Here is a 14,198-nt window from a genome sequence, read left to right as displayed (position 1 = left end):
GGCGAGGGGGTCTGTAATTTGGCAAGGTATTGATTTCTGGTGGGTTTAATAGAGTTTTGAAATTGTAGTGTATTATTAAACCATTTCATTTCAGGATTGTGGAGGGCTTTATGGATAAGTGTTAGTGTCTTATAGTGTATGCGAGATTGGATGGGGAGCCAGTGTAAATCCTTCAAAACTGGCGTAATGTGTTCCTTTGCGTTTGTATTAGTAAGGATGCGGGCTGCAGTATTTTGCAGGATTTGTAAGGGGCGGATGGCATTTTTAGGTAGGCCTAGGAGGAGTGAATTGCAATAATCTGTTTTTGAAAACAGCATGGCTTGTAAAACTGTCCGGAAATCAGATGTGTGAAGTAAGGGTTTCAATTTTTTGAGTGTATGTAATTTGAAAAAACACTCTTTAAGGATTGTGCTGATAAATTTTTTGAGGGTCATTTGGTCGTCAATAATGACCCCTAGGTCTCGGACTTGGTGGGAGAATTGTATGTGCGTCGATGTTATTGGTGAGGTGGGAGAAGCATGTAGAGGGGTGGGAGGAGAAATGATCATGAGTTCTGTTTTTGAGGAGTTGAGGGCAAGTTGTAAGGAGGTTAGTAGATTATTGATAGAAGCGAGGGTAGTGTCCCAGATTTCAATGGCTTTGGGTATGGATTCCGTTACTGGAATAAGGATTTGTACATCATCAGCGTACAAAAAGTGTGGAAGCTTAAGATTGGCGAGGAGATTGCAGAGTGGTAGGAGATAGATGTTAAAAAGGGTAGATGAAAGTGAAGAGCCTTGCGGGACTCCTTGCTTCAGGGGGATTTCTTTTGAAAGGTGGTTGCCAATTTTGACTTTATAGTTACGGTTGGACAGGTAGGAAGTAAACCAGTTATGGGCAGTACCAGTTATTCCAATCTCGTGAAGGCGTTGGAGGAGAATTTGGTGGTTAACGGTATCAAAAGCCGCTGAGATATCCAGGATTACTAAAAGATGAGGTAGATTTTTATCTAGGCTTTTGAGAAGGTAATCAGACAGAGATAATAGCAGGGTTTCAGTACTATGTAGTTTGCGAAATCCGTATTGTGAGGGAGAGAGGATTTGGTGTTCTTCTAAATAGTCACTAAGTTGACGGTTGATAGTTTTTTCTAGGATTTTAGCAATAAATGGGAGATTAGAAATTGGGCGGTAATTGGCAAGGTCTAAAGGGTCGAGCTTAGGTTTTTTTAAAGTGGGTTTAAGGATAGCAAATTTGAGAGAGTTAGGCACTTGTCCAAGTTCAATAGATGCATTGATAATGTTAGAGATAGGGCTGGCTATTAGATCAGGGACAGTGAGGAGGAGTTTTGTGGGGATGGTATCAGAGGGGTGGGAGGAGGGTCTCGCTTTTTTGAGTAAGGATACAATTTCGGTTGTTGCTGTGTTTTCAAAGATAGTTATGAATGAATTCTTTGTTTCAGTCCTTATAGAAGATGATAGGAAGATACCCAAATCTGAACCAATTTTTCTAGGTGATGACTCAGAGGAATTGAATCAAATCATTGGGGCGGATTTTCAGAGCCCTGCTCGCTTAAATCCGCCTAAATCCGGGCGGATTTAGGCGAGCAGGGCCCTGAGCGCCGGTGCGCCTATGTTCAATAGGCCTACTGGCGCGCGCAGACCCCGGGACTCATGAAAGTCCCGGGGTTTCCGAGGGGGGCGTGTCGGGGGCGGGCCCGAGCCGCGCGGCGTTTAGGGGGCGTGTTGGCAGCGTTTTGGGGGCGGGCCCGGGGGCGTGGTTACTGCCCGGGGCGGTCGGGGGCGTGGCCGCGCCCTCCGGACCTGCCCCCAGGTCGCGTCCCGGCGCGCTAGCGGCCCGCTGGCACGCGGGGATTTACGCCTCCCTCCGGAGGCGTAAATCCCCCGACAAAGGTAAGGAGGGGGTTTAGACAGGGCCGGGCGGGTGGGTTAGGTAGAGGAAGGGAGGGGAAGGTGAGGGGAGGGCGTTAGAGGATTCCCTCCGAGGCCGCTCCGATTTCGGAGCGGCCTCGGAGGGAATGGGGGTAGGCTGCGCGGCTCGGCGCGCGCCGGCTATACAGAATCGATAGCCTTGCGCGCGCCGATCCAGGATTTTAGCGGATACGCGCGGCTACGCACGTATCTACTAAAATCCTGCGTACTTTTGCTGGCGCCTGATGCGCCAGCAAAAGTACGCCTATTCGCGCTGTCTGAAAATCCACCCCATTATGAATATGGTAGAAGGGTAGAGTGCTGGAGCAAATTGACAAATTAAATAGAAGCAAATCACTGGGACCTTATGATATTCACCCCATAGCTCTAAAAGAACTCCATTATGAAACAGCAGAAATACGACGAGTGAGATTGAACAATTTTGTGTCATCTGCAAATTTGATTGAGTAGTTAAATCACAAGCAGATTGTGATAAATTGCAGGAAGACCTTGTGAGACTGGAAAATTGGGCATCCAAATGGCAGATGAAATTTAATGTGGATAAGTGCAAGGTGATGCATATAGGGAAAAATAACCCGTGCTATAATTACACAATGTTGGGTTCCATATTAGGTACTACAACCCAAGAAAGATCTAGGTGTCATAGTGGATAACACACTGAAATCGTCGGTGCAGTGTGCTGCGGCAGTCAAAAAAGCAAACAGAATGTTGGGAATTATTAGAAAAGGAATGGTGAATAAAACGGAAAATGTCATAATGCCTCTGTATCGCTCCATGGTGAGACCGCACCTTGAATACTGTGTACAATTCTGGTCGCCGCAACTCAAAAAAGATATAATTGCGATGGAGAAGGTACAGAGAAGGGCTACCAAAATGATAAGGGGAATGGAACAACTCCCCTATGAAGAAAGACTAAAAAGGTTAGGACTTTTCAGCTTGGAGAAGAGACGACTGAGGGGGGATATGATAGAGGTGTTTAAAATCATGCGAGGTCTAGATCGGGTAGATGTGAATCGGTTATTTACTCTTTCGGATAGTAGAAAGACTAGGGGGCACTCCATGAAGTTAGCATGGGGCACATTTAAAACTAATCAGAGAAAGTTCTTTTTTACTCAACGCACAATTAAACTCTGGAATTTGTTGCCAGCGAATGTGTTTAGTGCAGTTAGTATAGCTGTGTTTAAAAAAGGATTGGATAAGTTCTTGGAGGAGAAGTCCATTACCTGCTATTAAGTTCACTTAGAGAATAGCCACTGCCATTAGCAATGGTTACATGGAATGGACTTAGTTTTTGGGTACTTGCCAGGTTCTTATGGCCTGGATTGGCCACTGTTGGAAACAGGATGCTGGGCTTGATGGACCCTTGGTCTGACCCAGTATGGGATTTTCTTATGTTCTTATGTTCTTATTATTGGTCATCTGTAACCCATCATTTAAATCTTCCTCAATTCCTGAGGACTGGAGGGTAGCTAATGTAACACCAGTTTTCAAAAGAAGCTCCAGGAGCTGACCCGAGCAACTACAGACTGTTGAGCCTGACATCTGTGCCTAGTAAAATGGTGGAAAATATAATTAAAAACAAAATTACTCAAACAGCGTTACTATGAACACTGAAATAAGGCAGGTGCCATGCTGGCGCGTTTGTTAAGGCGGAGGAATCAGCGAACCTTGATAACGAAGATCAAGCAAGCGCATGGTACGCTGGTTTATACAGACAAGAGCATTACTACACATTTAAGGAGTTTTTTGTCTTTTTGTATTCTGTGGAGGGGCAGGCCTCTGATGAGGCGATAACCAATTATTTAGATAGGTTGGAAATACCAATTTTATCTCAAGCTCAGAAGGACAAGCTGGCAGCACCTATCTCCACACTAGAACTGCAAGAGACGATTTCACAGCTCCTAGCTAAGAAAAGTCCTGGATGGTCCTGTGGCAGCAGGAGATAACATTTGGTTAAACATGACTCCTTCTGCCAGCACAGGAAATGAGATGCGTACCACCATGCCATTATGATGCCTATGCAGTTCAGGGCTGACCACTTGCATCGGTAATTACAGCGGCCGGAATATCCACTCAGCTGGTATTCAGTAATGTACTGTTGCTGCCGTGTCACTAAAAATGGCCTCATGTGCCACTCATAGCAGGCATGTCATGGGCTGCCGACACCTGAGTTATAGCTTGCTGTGCATATCTTCAAAGTTAACTGTCAGCTTAGAGCAGTTCTTAAAAAATGAGATCTGATGAAGGTTAACACCTGCTCTAGTGGATTATTGTAATGCTTTTTTTTTTTAATTTGTATTTATTGCCCCCTTTTTGAATAAGAAATTTACCCAAGGTGGGGTACAACATATTCGAAAGGTAACAAACAGTCTGAAGGAGACCGATAGGGACTAAACTTCATATTAATCAACATAACTAACCTAGACAAAATGTAGAACACTAATAAACTTGAAATAAATCAATGAAAGGACTAAGAATAAAACACATCTCAGTAAAATCAACACAGAACTAATCAGATAAGAATATAAATATCTCTGCATAGCAAGAGGTTTTAGTGGCATTTTCAAGGCACTCATATAAAATACTAACATTTTAGTAAAACATTAGGTTGCAGCAACACATAAGGCACTCCATAAGATGCCAAGCAGTTTATAGTATACTTTCTGGTATTTTATGACTATTTTATGTAATTCGCACTGAACATACTCTTTTGGAAGATGTGGACCATAAGATTGCATAAATAAATAAATAGTAACCTTTATGATAAGATAATATGCAATACACAGGGTACTTTCATTAATTAAAAGTGATGTACAGAACTCTCTTTTTCCCACTTGTTTGTCAATTACCTTGAAAAACTGTGCACTGTCACATTTCCTGCCCCTTTCATAATATTCTCCTGCTTCTCCCCTCTTCCCCTGTAGACAGCATTCATGGAGGGAAAGTGACTTTCAGTGGCTAGCAGGTGTCCCCACAGTCTTCTTCCCTCCATACTGAAAAGCAGCAATCTCACGCAAGACACCTAGCGGAGTGTGTTATTAACTCACTCCAGGTCAGCCAAACAGAATTGATACAGCCCTGGTTTTGCCCCATTATATGCATGAGTTTCCATTTATTTGTAGTTCTGATTTTCTCTATTGATTTCCATAAGGAAATCAGCCACTACTAACCAATGGGGCAGTGCTATACCGGGGTACAAATTATATTGCAATGACAGAGAAGAGCATCTGGGAGGCAGGGTGGCACTTTATGTCCGGGATGGCATAGAGTCCAACAGGATAAAGATCCTGCATGAGACTAAATGTACAATCGAATCTTTATGGATAGAAATCCCTTGTGTGTTGGGGAAGAGTATAGCGATAGGAGTATATTACCGTCCACCTGGTCAAAATGATGAGACGGACAGTGAAATGCAAAGAGAAATTAGGGAAGCTAACCAAATAGGTAGGGCAGTAATAATGGGAGATTTCAATTACCCCAATAAGAAAAAATAGAGTTGCATAACGTCTTTATAGTGAGATTTCAATTACCCCAATATTGACTGGGTAAATGTAACATCGGGACATGCTAGAGAGATAAAGTTCCTGGATGAAATAAATGATAGTTTTATGGATCAATTCGTTTAGGAACTGACGAGAAAGGGAGAAATTTTAGATCTAAAAGTGTGCAAGTGCATGGACATTGTTAAAAAATACCATCATAGAAGGACAGTCCAGATGTATTCCACACATTAAGAAAGGTGGAAGAAAGGCAAAACGATTACCAGTTTGGTTAAAAGGTGAGGTCAAAGAGGCTATTTTAGCCAAAAGAACTTCATTCAAAAACTGGAAGAAGGACCCAACAGAAGAAAATAGGATAATGCATAAACATTGGCAAGTTAAATGTAAGACATTGATAAGACAGGCTAAGAGAGAATTTGAAAAGAAGTTGGCCGTACAGGCAAAAATTCACAGTAAAAACTTTTTAAAATATATCCGTAGCAGAAAGCCTGCGACGTAGTCAGTTGGACTGTTAGATGAATGAGGGGTTAAAGAGGCACTTAGAGAAGATAAGGCCATCGCGGAAAGATTAAACGATTTCTTTGCTTCAGCATTTACTGAAGAGGACATTGGGGAGTTACCCGTTCCGGAGAAGGTTTTCATGGGTAATGATTCAGATGGACTAAACCAAATCACGGTGAACCTAGAAGATGTGGTAGGCCTGATTGACAAACTGAAGAGTAGTAAATCACCTGGACCGGATGGTATACACCCCAGGGTTCTGAAGGAACTCAAAAAAGAAATTTCAGATCTATTAGTAAAAATTTGTAACCTATCATTAAAATCATCCATTGTACCTGAAGACTGGAGGGTAGCTAATGTAACCCTAATATTTAAAAAGGGCTCCAGAGACGATCCGGGAAACTACATACCAGTCAGACTGAGTCCAGTGCCAGGAAAATAGTGGAAAGTTTTCTAAATATCAAATCACAGAACATATAGAAAGACATGGTTTAATGGAACACAGTCAACATGGCTTTACCCAAGGCAAGTCTTGCCTCACAAATCTGCTTCACTTTTTTGAAGGGGTTAATAGACATGTAGATAAAGGTGAACCAGTAGATGTAGTGTATTTGGATTTTCAGAAGGCATTTGATAAAGTTCCTCATGAGAGGCTTCTAGGAAAAGTAAAAAGTCATGGAATAGATGGCAATGTCCTTTCGTGGTTAAAAGACAGGAAACAGAGAGTAGGATTAAATGGACAATTTTCTCAATGGAGGGGGATGGGCAGTGGAGTATCTCAGGGATCTGTAGTGGGACCCGTGCTTTATATTTATAAATTATCTGGAAAGGAATACGACGAGTGAGGTAATCAAATCTGCAGATAATACAAAATTATTCAGAGTAGTTAAATCACAAGTGGATTGTGATATATTGCAGGAGGACCTTGTGAAACCTGGAAAATTGGGCATCCAAATGGCAGATTAAATTTAATGTGGATAAGTGCAAGGTGATGCATATAGGGAAAAATAACCCATGCTATAGTTACACGATGTTAGGTTCCATATTACGAGATACCACCCAGGAAAGAGATCTGGGAGAAAGAGAACGGGGAGAGGAACAATGGCAGCAGCGCGCACCTTCTACACTGGGAGAGCAACCTGAGGAGGAGGAGGGGGGGGGGACGCGAGAGCGAGACCCCGAAGGGGTGCACGCGCCCACCAGCAGTCTCCCCCCACCCCCCCCGGCTCGCGCAGGCTGCATGGCCGAGAGGTGGCTGACGCCCTCCCCGGTACTGAAGTTGGCAGCGGCGGAGGACAACTAGGGGGGAGCATGGAAGAGCCCGCCGGGAAAGGGAGGCAGTGAGGCGAAGCGTGCACGGGGTGGGGGGAAGGAGAGGAGGAGGGGGGGAGGCTTTCGGCGGAGAGGGGAGGCGCGTCCACCTGCAGCCACCGGAGGTCCAAGCCCGGGTGAGGGGAAAAAAAAAGGAATCTGCACCATGGAGCAGTGACCCCCGCCGCATCGAGAGAAGACGAGCGAAAGAGCCTTCCCCACTTGCAAAGCCGAGGACGTGCTCGCTGTCCCTTGCCAAGGATGCAGCTGAATTTTAGAAAGGATTCAGCGTTCCATTAAGAACGGAGAGTTTGCCTACGAAAACCATTAAAGTAAGGTTAGCTGAACGCAATGGGCCAGCAGAGACAGGCTGGACAGATGCAGTGGGGCATGGAATGAACAGCAAGAGTTAAATTGATGGATGACCAACAAGAAAAGGATTTGCCCACGCAGGACCCAAGTACGGTCCTGATTAATGGGGTGAATGAAAATGCCAGCAACATTAAATACATAAAGCAGGAGCTGCAACTTTATCACCTTAAGATAGACTGACAGCAGCAGACAAACAGAAAACAAGGAGACAGCTATGTTTTATCATCAGTAGCAGCAGCACCAACCGTCTGGAACAACATGCTCCCAGACCTTAGACAAGAACCTTGCACGCAGACATTCAGAAAGAAACTCAAGACATGGCTATTTCTACAAGCCTTCCCTGATCTATGACATCCCCTACTGCTACAACTAGGTATATGATACCATGTATAGTTGATTACAATCAGTCCTGAATACTAGTGTTTATTATAACCTTATGTATATATCTTTTATTATTTATGTCTGAGACTAAATATTACCTATTTCTATGCTAGCCATTACTCTGGCTTTTCCTCCTCACAGTTCAAGTGCCCCTGTTTATTGTAACTTTTCACTCTCTTCTTCTCTCCTAGCCTATTGTTCAAGTTGTTGTTAATGTTATTGCACCACTGTTTATTGTAAACCGATACGATATGATTGGTATCATGAGTGTCGGTATAAAAAAGCCCTAAATAAATAAATAAATCTAGGTGTCATGGTGGATAATACATGAAATTGTCGGTTCAGTGTGCTGTAACAATCAATATAGCAAACAGAATGTTAGGAATTATTAGGAAAGGAATTGTGAATAAAACGGAAAGTGTCATAATGCCTCTATAATCACTCCATGGTGAGACCACACTTTGAATACTGTGTACAATTCTGGTCGCCACATCTCAAAAAAGGTATAGTTGCGAAGGAGAAGGTACAGAGAAGGGCGACCAAAATGATAAAGGGGATGGAACAGCTCCCCTATGAGGAAAGATTAAAGAGATTAGGACTGTTCAGCTTGGAGAAGAGACAGCTGAGGAGGGATATGATAGAGGTGTTTAAAATCATGAGAGTCTAGAACAGGTAAATGTTAATCAGTTATATACTCTTTCGGATAATAGAAAGACTAGGGGGCACTCTATGAAGTTAGCATGTAGCACATTTAAAACTAATCGGAGAAAGTTCTTTTTCACTCAATGCACAATTAAACTCTGGAATTTGTTGCCAGGGGATGTGGTTAGTGCAGTTAGTGTAGCTGGGTTTAAAAAAGGTTTGGATAAGAAGTCCATTACCTGCTATTAATCAAGTTGACTTAGAAAATAGCCACTGCTATTACTAGCATCAGTAGCATGGGATAGACTTAGTTTTTGGGTACTTGACAGGGACTTATAGCCTGGATTGGCTATAAGTCCCTGTTAGAAACAGGATGCTGGGCTTGATGGACCCTTGGTCTGACCCAGTATGGCATGTTCTTATGTTCTAATGCAGCGCTTCTCAACTGGTGTGTCGCCAAACACCGGCAGGTGTGTCGCGTCTCCCAGTGTCCCACTGCCATGTTGTACTTTGCTTCTCCCTTTTTCCAGCCCTCGCGGGCCAATTGGAAGCCTCCTTTCTTCCTTCCCCCATTGCCCAATGGGAAGCGTCCTTCATTCTGCCTGCCCCCCACGCAGGCCAATCGGAAACCTTCTCCCTTCTACCTGCCAGTGGGAGTAGAAAGAAGGGAGGAAGAATTTATTGGCCAGTGAGGCAGGTATCAGAATGCCCGGGGTGGGGTGAATAGAAGTGTTGAATTCCAACGAAGCAAGGCCGCCCCGGGAGCCCATTCCCATGGCGTGAAGAGGAAAACCCGACCCCAACCAAGCAAGGCCGCCACAGCCCCTGCCGTGAAGAGGAAACCCGACCTCGACTAAGCAAGGCCTCCACAGCCCGTGGCGGCAAAGAGGAAACCCAACCCCAACCGAGGCCACCACGGGAGCCCATCCCCATGCTGGCAAAGAGGAAACCCAAACCCGAACCCAACCAAGCAAGGCCGCCACAGCCCGTAGCGGCAAAGAGGAAACTTGACCCTGACCGAGGCCACCACGGGAGCCCATTCCCGTGGTGGCGAAAAAAGAAGGCCCGCCGGAGTAAAGCCGCGGTGGAACTGGAGCCCATCCCTGCAGTGAAGGAAGAATAAGTTTTTGGTAAGAGATGGTTTGTCTTTGTGTGGATGAGTGCCTGGGTGAGAGCTGGTGTGTGTGGGTGTGAATGGAAGCATGGGTGAGAGCTTGTGTCTGTATTTGAATGAGTGCCTGGGTGAGGTGTGTGTGAATGAGTGCCTGGGTGAGAGCTTGTGTGTGTGGGTGTGAATGGAAGCATGGGTGAGAGCTTGTGTCTGTGGGTGTGAATGGATGCCTGGGTGAGAGCTGGTGTGAATGGGTGCAAGAGCATTTGTATGTGACTGAGAGCTTGTATATAAGAGACCATGAATGTGAGTGAGTGAGAGTGAGTGAGTGAGTGAGTGAGAGTGAGAGTGTCTGTCTGGTTGTGGGCACTAAGGAAGAGGACTGTGAGGACAGAGCTTCAGCAGCCCTTGTTGCTTCTGGTCAGTGCTATTGGCCTGGAAAGGAAAGGAGTAGGAGAGTTGCTGGAGAGGGTATGTAAAGGTGGTTTTATAAATGTATTTTTATTGATTGACTGCCATTTTAATTATTGGGTATTATGCAATGTCTGCTGTTTTGAAATATTTTATTGATATTTGGACATGTTTTAATAATTTTTATAAAATTTTATTGTTGGATATTATTCTGTTCAACAGCTGTTTTGTAACATTTTTAGTATAGCTTTACAATTATTTGTGTGGGGCTCTATAGCAGCTTGGCTTATTCTGTTTTCCCAATAGGAAATGTATTAGTGTTTAGGGCCTGGTTTAATAGTTGTATTTCTTAGATAGAATTGATACTGTTTGAGTGTATTCCATAATACAGGTGTAACTTTGTGCGGGTTAGTTTGTGTGCGTTATTGCAAATCCTGAGAGTCTGTTAGGTGCTATATTTCTCTTTCCATTTCTCCAGGTTCGACTGCATGTAGAGTGGCTTTTTTGGTTTTCCATTCCAGTTTCTGTCTCCATATTTATAATTTGTGTTTTTTCTGTACTTGGTGAAGGGTGTGTGACCGAGGTAAGGTATTTTACTAGCATGTAGGCATTTGTATCAATCTTATTTGTTGTGTTTTCTCAATAGGATATGCATTAGTGGTAAATTACTGTCTTTTCATAAGGAAGGTTATTTTGCCTGATAGTAAAAGGAGTTTGTTTTGCTTTTACTGGGATGTCATCAGAACCAGAATATCTTTTTTGTATGGCAAAATGTACAGGGTAATGCCCTAGATCTGCTCTGCACTCATTGCTGAGGGTTGAGGGGATTCCTGTGGATGCAGAGTGCATGTTTACATTTAGCCCCGTGATGGTCACATGTTCAGTGTGTCACACATGTGAGAACCATCTGTCAGGTGTGTCCCGGCCAAAAAAAGGTTTAGAACCACTGTTCTAATGGATGCATACAATGTGCAAAAGCAGGACTGGATCAATCTGTTCAGCTGACCTGAGCATGAAGTGACAACCTAACAGGGATTCCCAAAGCCATCCTGAGGAACCCATAGCCAACTGAGGTTTCAAGATATCCACATTGAATATGCATAAGATAAATTTCCTAAGTATAAGCAATTTTAGCATATTCTGAAACATCTAAATCCTGAAACATCTAAAACCGCTTCTTCACCACCATGAATTCCGAACAGTACTACAATCGCTGATCTTCAACAGCCTTGATTACTGCAACTCACTCCTGATTGGCCTTCCTAAATCACTAAACCACTGCAACTGTTACAAAACGCCGCAGCCAGAATCCTAACCGGCAAGAAGAAATCAGAACACATCACCCCTGTTTTGAGAAACTTCCACTGGCTCCCAATTGAGCAGAGAATCGAATTCAAAACCCTAACAATAGTCCACAATGCCATATACAAAGCAGACAACACCACACACAACATGATTCAACAACACAAACCCCAACGAACTACCAGAACTGCTTACAAACTACTCCTAGCCATACCCTCACTTCCTATGGCGAAGCTTACTAACACTAGAAACAGAGCCTTCTCCATAGCAGGACCAAACTTATGGAACTCCTTGCCACAATACCTTAGCTCACTGAATGACAGCAAATCCTTCAAAAAAGAACTGAAAACATGGTTATTCAGCCAAACGTTCAGAGACGGCGTGGGCTAAGCGACAGACCTCGAACACCCCCCAATATCCATGTCAACTACTCACCCTAAACTAACCAATTGCTCTCCATCCCCACCTCACCTCACTTTCCCTCCTCTCTCCACCTCCTGTTCCGACCTGATCCTCCCACCTCCGAACCCCAATCCCCCCCTCAGGCCATACACACCGTTCTATTAGCTTGTTGCTAGAAATTATTATTATTATCACACTGTTAAAATGTTATAGTTGATCAATAAGCATATATCGTTCATCAATAAGCATATATCGTTCAATTGTAAAATATCTGTTCTATTCTGTTCCAATGTCATTTCGATGTAACAAGTTGTTCAACTGTAAACCGGGGTGAAGGCTAATTGCTAAACACCGGTATATAAAAGCTCTGAAAATAAATAAATAAATATTCAGTGTGGATATCCTGAAAACCCAACTGGCTGTGGGGGTCCCCAGGACAGGTCTGGAAAGCTCTAGAGTAAATTATAGATACATCAAGGGCCAACTGAGGCCCCATTGTCTAGATAGGAAGGAAAGGATTTAGATGCGGTGCAGAACATGAAAAATAAGCTAAGAAAGCACTCAGTAAATGATTCCTCCTCATCACCAATGCCAAGAGCAGATGGGGTTGGGTCGGTGGGAAGGATTTGTTTCCCCTCATCATTTCTCTGCAGATAAGAGATGGCTCATAGGCAGGCCTGGATTTGTCAATAGGCACATTAGGCAAGTGCCTAGGGCAGCAGAAATCTGGGGAGGGCAGCAGGCTGGCTGAAGATTTGCTGCCTTTCGGTTGTGCTGAATCTCACTCAGCAGAGAAGAGCCCTCTCCTTCCTGATCCAGCGCCTCTCTTCCAGGCAACATGCAGGGAACAGGAGAGCCTGCAGCAGACAGATCAAAGGGGAGACTAGGAGTGGCTGAATATAGATAATTGGTGGGTGGGAAAAGAGACTGGGGGATTGGTTGGGGGCATAGGTCTGTGTATGAGGGAGAAGGGATTGTATATGTGTGTGTGTGTGTCATATTGTGTGGTATGTTAGAGAGGGGGGAGGGACAAGAAAGAACAAGATTGGAGCATGGTAGGGACTCCTCCCTCCTCTACCCCCCACCCACTGCAATTCAAATCCTCCCTCCCTTGATCTTGGATTCTCTCCCCCAAAACCTGGAACCTCCTTTCCTTCTTCTCCAGATCCTGAAATTCACTCCCCCAACCCTTCCTACTCCCTACTCCCTCCTCCCCTTCCTCAATCCAAGCTCCTTCTTCTCTTTCTCTGGTTACCCATCACAGATTCCTATTCATCCCCATCTCCCCTTCCCCTAGTCCTCTTTCCTTTTCACATTCCTCCCCTTTCTCCTCACCCCAATCCTGATCTCCCTTCCCTGTTCTAATATTTGAAATCATTTTTCTTCACCGAATAAAAATAATATATTATACTAATCATAACATAAATCTACTTTATTTTTATAATATAGTATAAAAGATAGAAATGTTTGCCAATTTGCTTCTGAATTTTTTAATTTTTGCCAACACAGAATCTAGCCCCGAGTTGCCATAGGAGACCGTCTGCTCCCTATGGTCCAACCCCGAGCAGCGGGGAGAGGGTGATAAGGGGCAACAGCAGGTGCCTAGCGGTGCCAAGATCCTAAATCCAGCACTGCTTAGGCGCCTGGGACAGAAATGAACAACCACATCCAAATGCTTAAAAAAAAAAAAAAGACCCGCAGATAGATATTCCCTAGCCACCAAGTCTAGCTATAGTGTCGCCACCGTCCTGCCCCACCTTCATGAATTCGTCCTTATCGAAGCAGAGGGTCTCGGGGCCCTTGGGCAGGTTCATCCGTCTCCGCTCCATCCTCGCCGCTGTATCCGAGGAGAGACGCCGGCACTTCCGCCAACCTGGAGCTTCGCCGCCAACGAGAGGCAGCGAGGGAACTGGCCAAGAAGGGAAGACAGGAAGGAGGCGTCCTGTAACAGCGGCTCCAATTGGACGGTCGCCGGTACTGCAAGGTAGCGCTCCGACGCCCGAGTTCGCGGAGAAAGTCTTATGCTCGGAGTACAAGCGAAGGAAGTGTTATTCGCCCCTTTTCCACATCCGTACCCCCCAAAAAACACCAGATTTTACATCAAAACTGCTGGAATGGTTGCTGAAGTAATTCTTAGCGATTTACGCTGGCAGGCCTACTAGTGTACAAATTAATACGTTACAGTGCTTACGTGGGATGGGCGACTGGTGTAGAAAAATTTGAAAAAGTTTGGGACAGCAGCTGAAAATGAGCCATATCTGCTCGAATGAATGCCGAGAGAGCAGCGCAGTTACCAGGAGAAAAAGTGTGAGAGCAGCAGTCCCGTTCCGTAGCTGC

At 44.5% G+C, this 14,198-nt stretch overlaps 1 protein-coding gene across 1 annotated transcript in view; it reads right to left on the bottom strand.

Moving 5' to 3' along the window:
• The window catches only part of COG2 (component of oligomeric golgi complex 2), a 237,479-nt gene extending 223,709 nt beyond the window's left edge, over positions 1–13,770 (bottom strand). Inside the window, exon 1 of the mRNA XM_029594187.1 lies at positions 13,619–13,770. Within this exon, the coding sequence (XP_029450047.1) occupies positions 13,619–13,690 (72 nt within the window). The 5' untranslated portion in view covers positions 13,691–13,770. The remainder of the gene's footprint in view (positions 1–13,618) is intronic.
• Between the last annotated feature and the right edge of the window lie 428 nt (positions 13,771–14,198).

The sequence above is a fragment of the Rhinatrema bivittatum genome, chromosome 3 (assembly GCF_901001135.1).
Source record: "Rhinatrema bivittatum chromosome 3, aRhiBiv1.1, whole genome shotgun sequence".
Classification (NCBI taxonomy): Eukaryota; Metazoa; Chordata; class Amphibia; order Gymnophiona; family Rhinatrematidae; genus Rhinatrema; species Rhinatrema bivittatum.
Note: the sequence above shows the minus strand (reverse complement) of the source record. Positions and strands in the feature narration are given on the sequence as shown.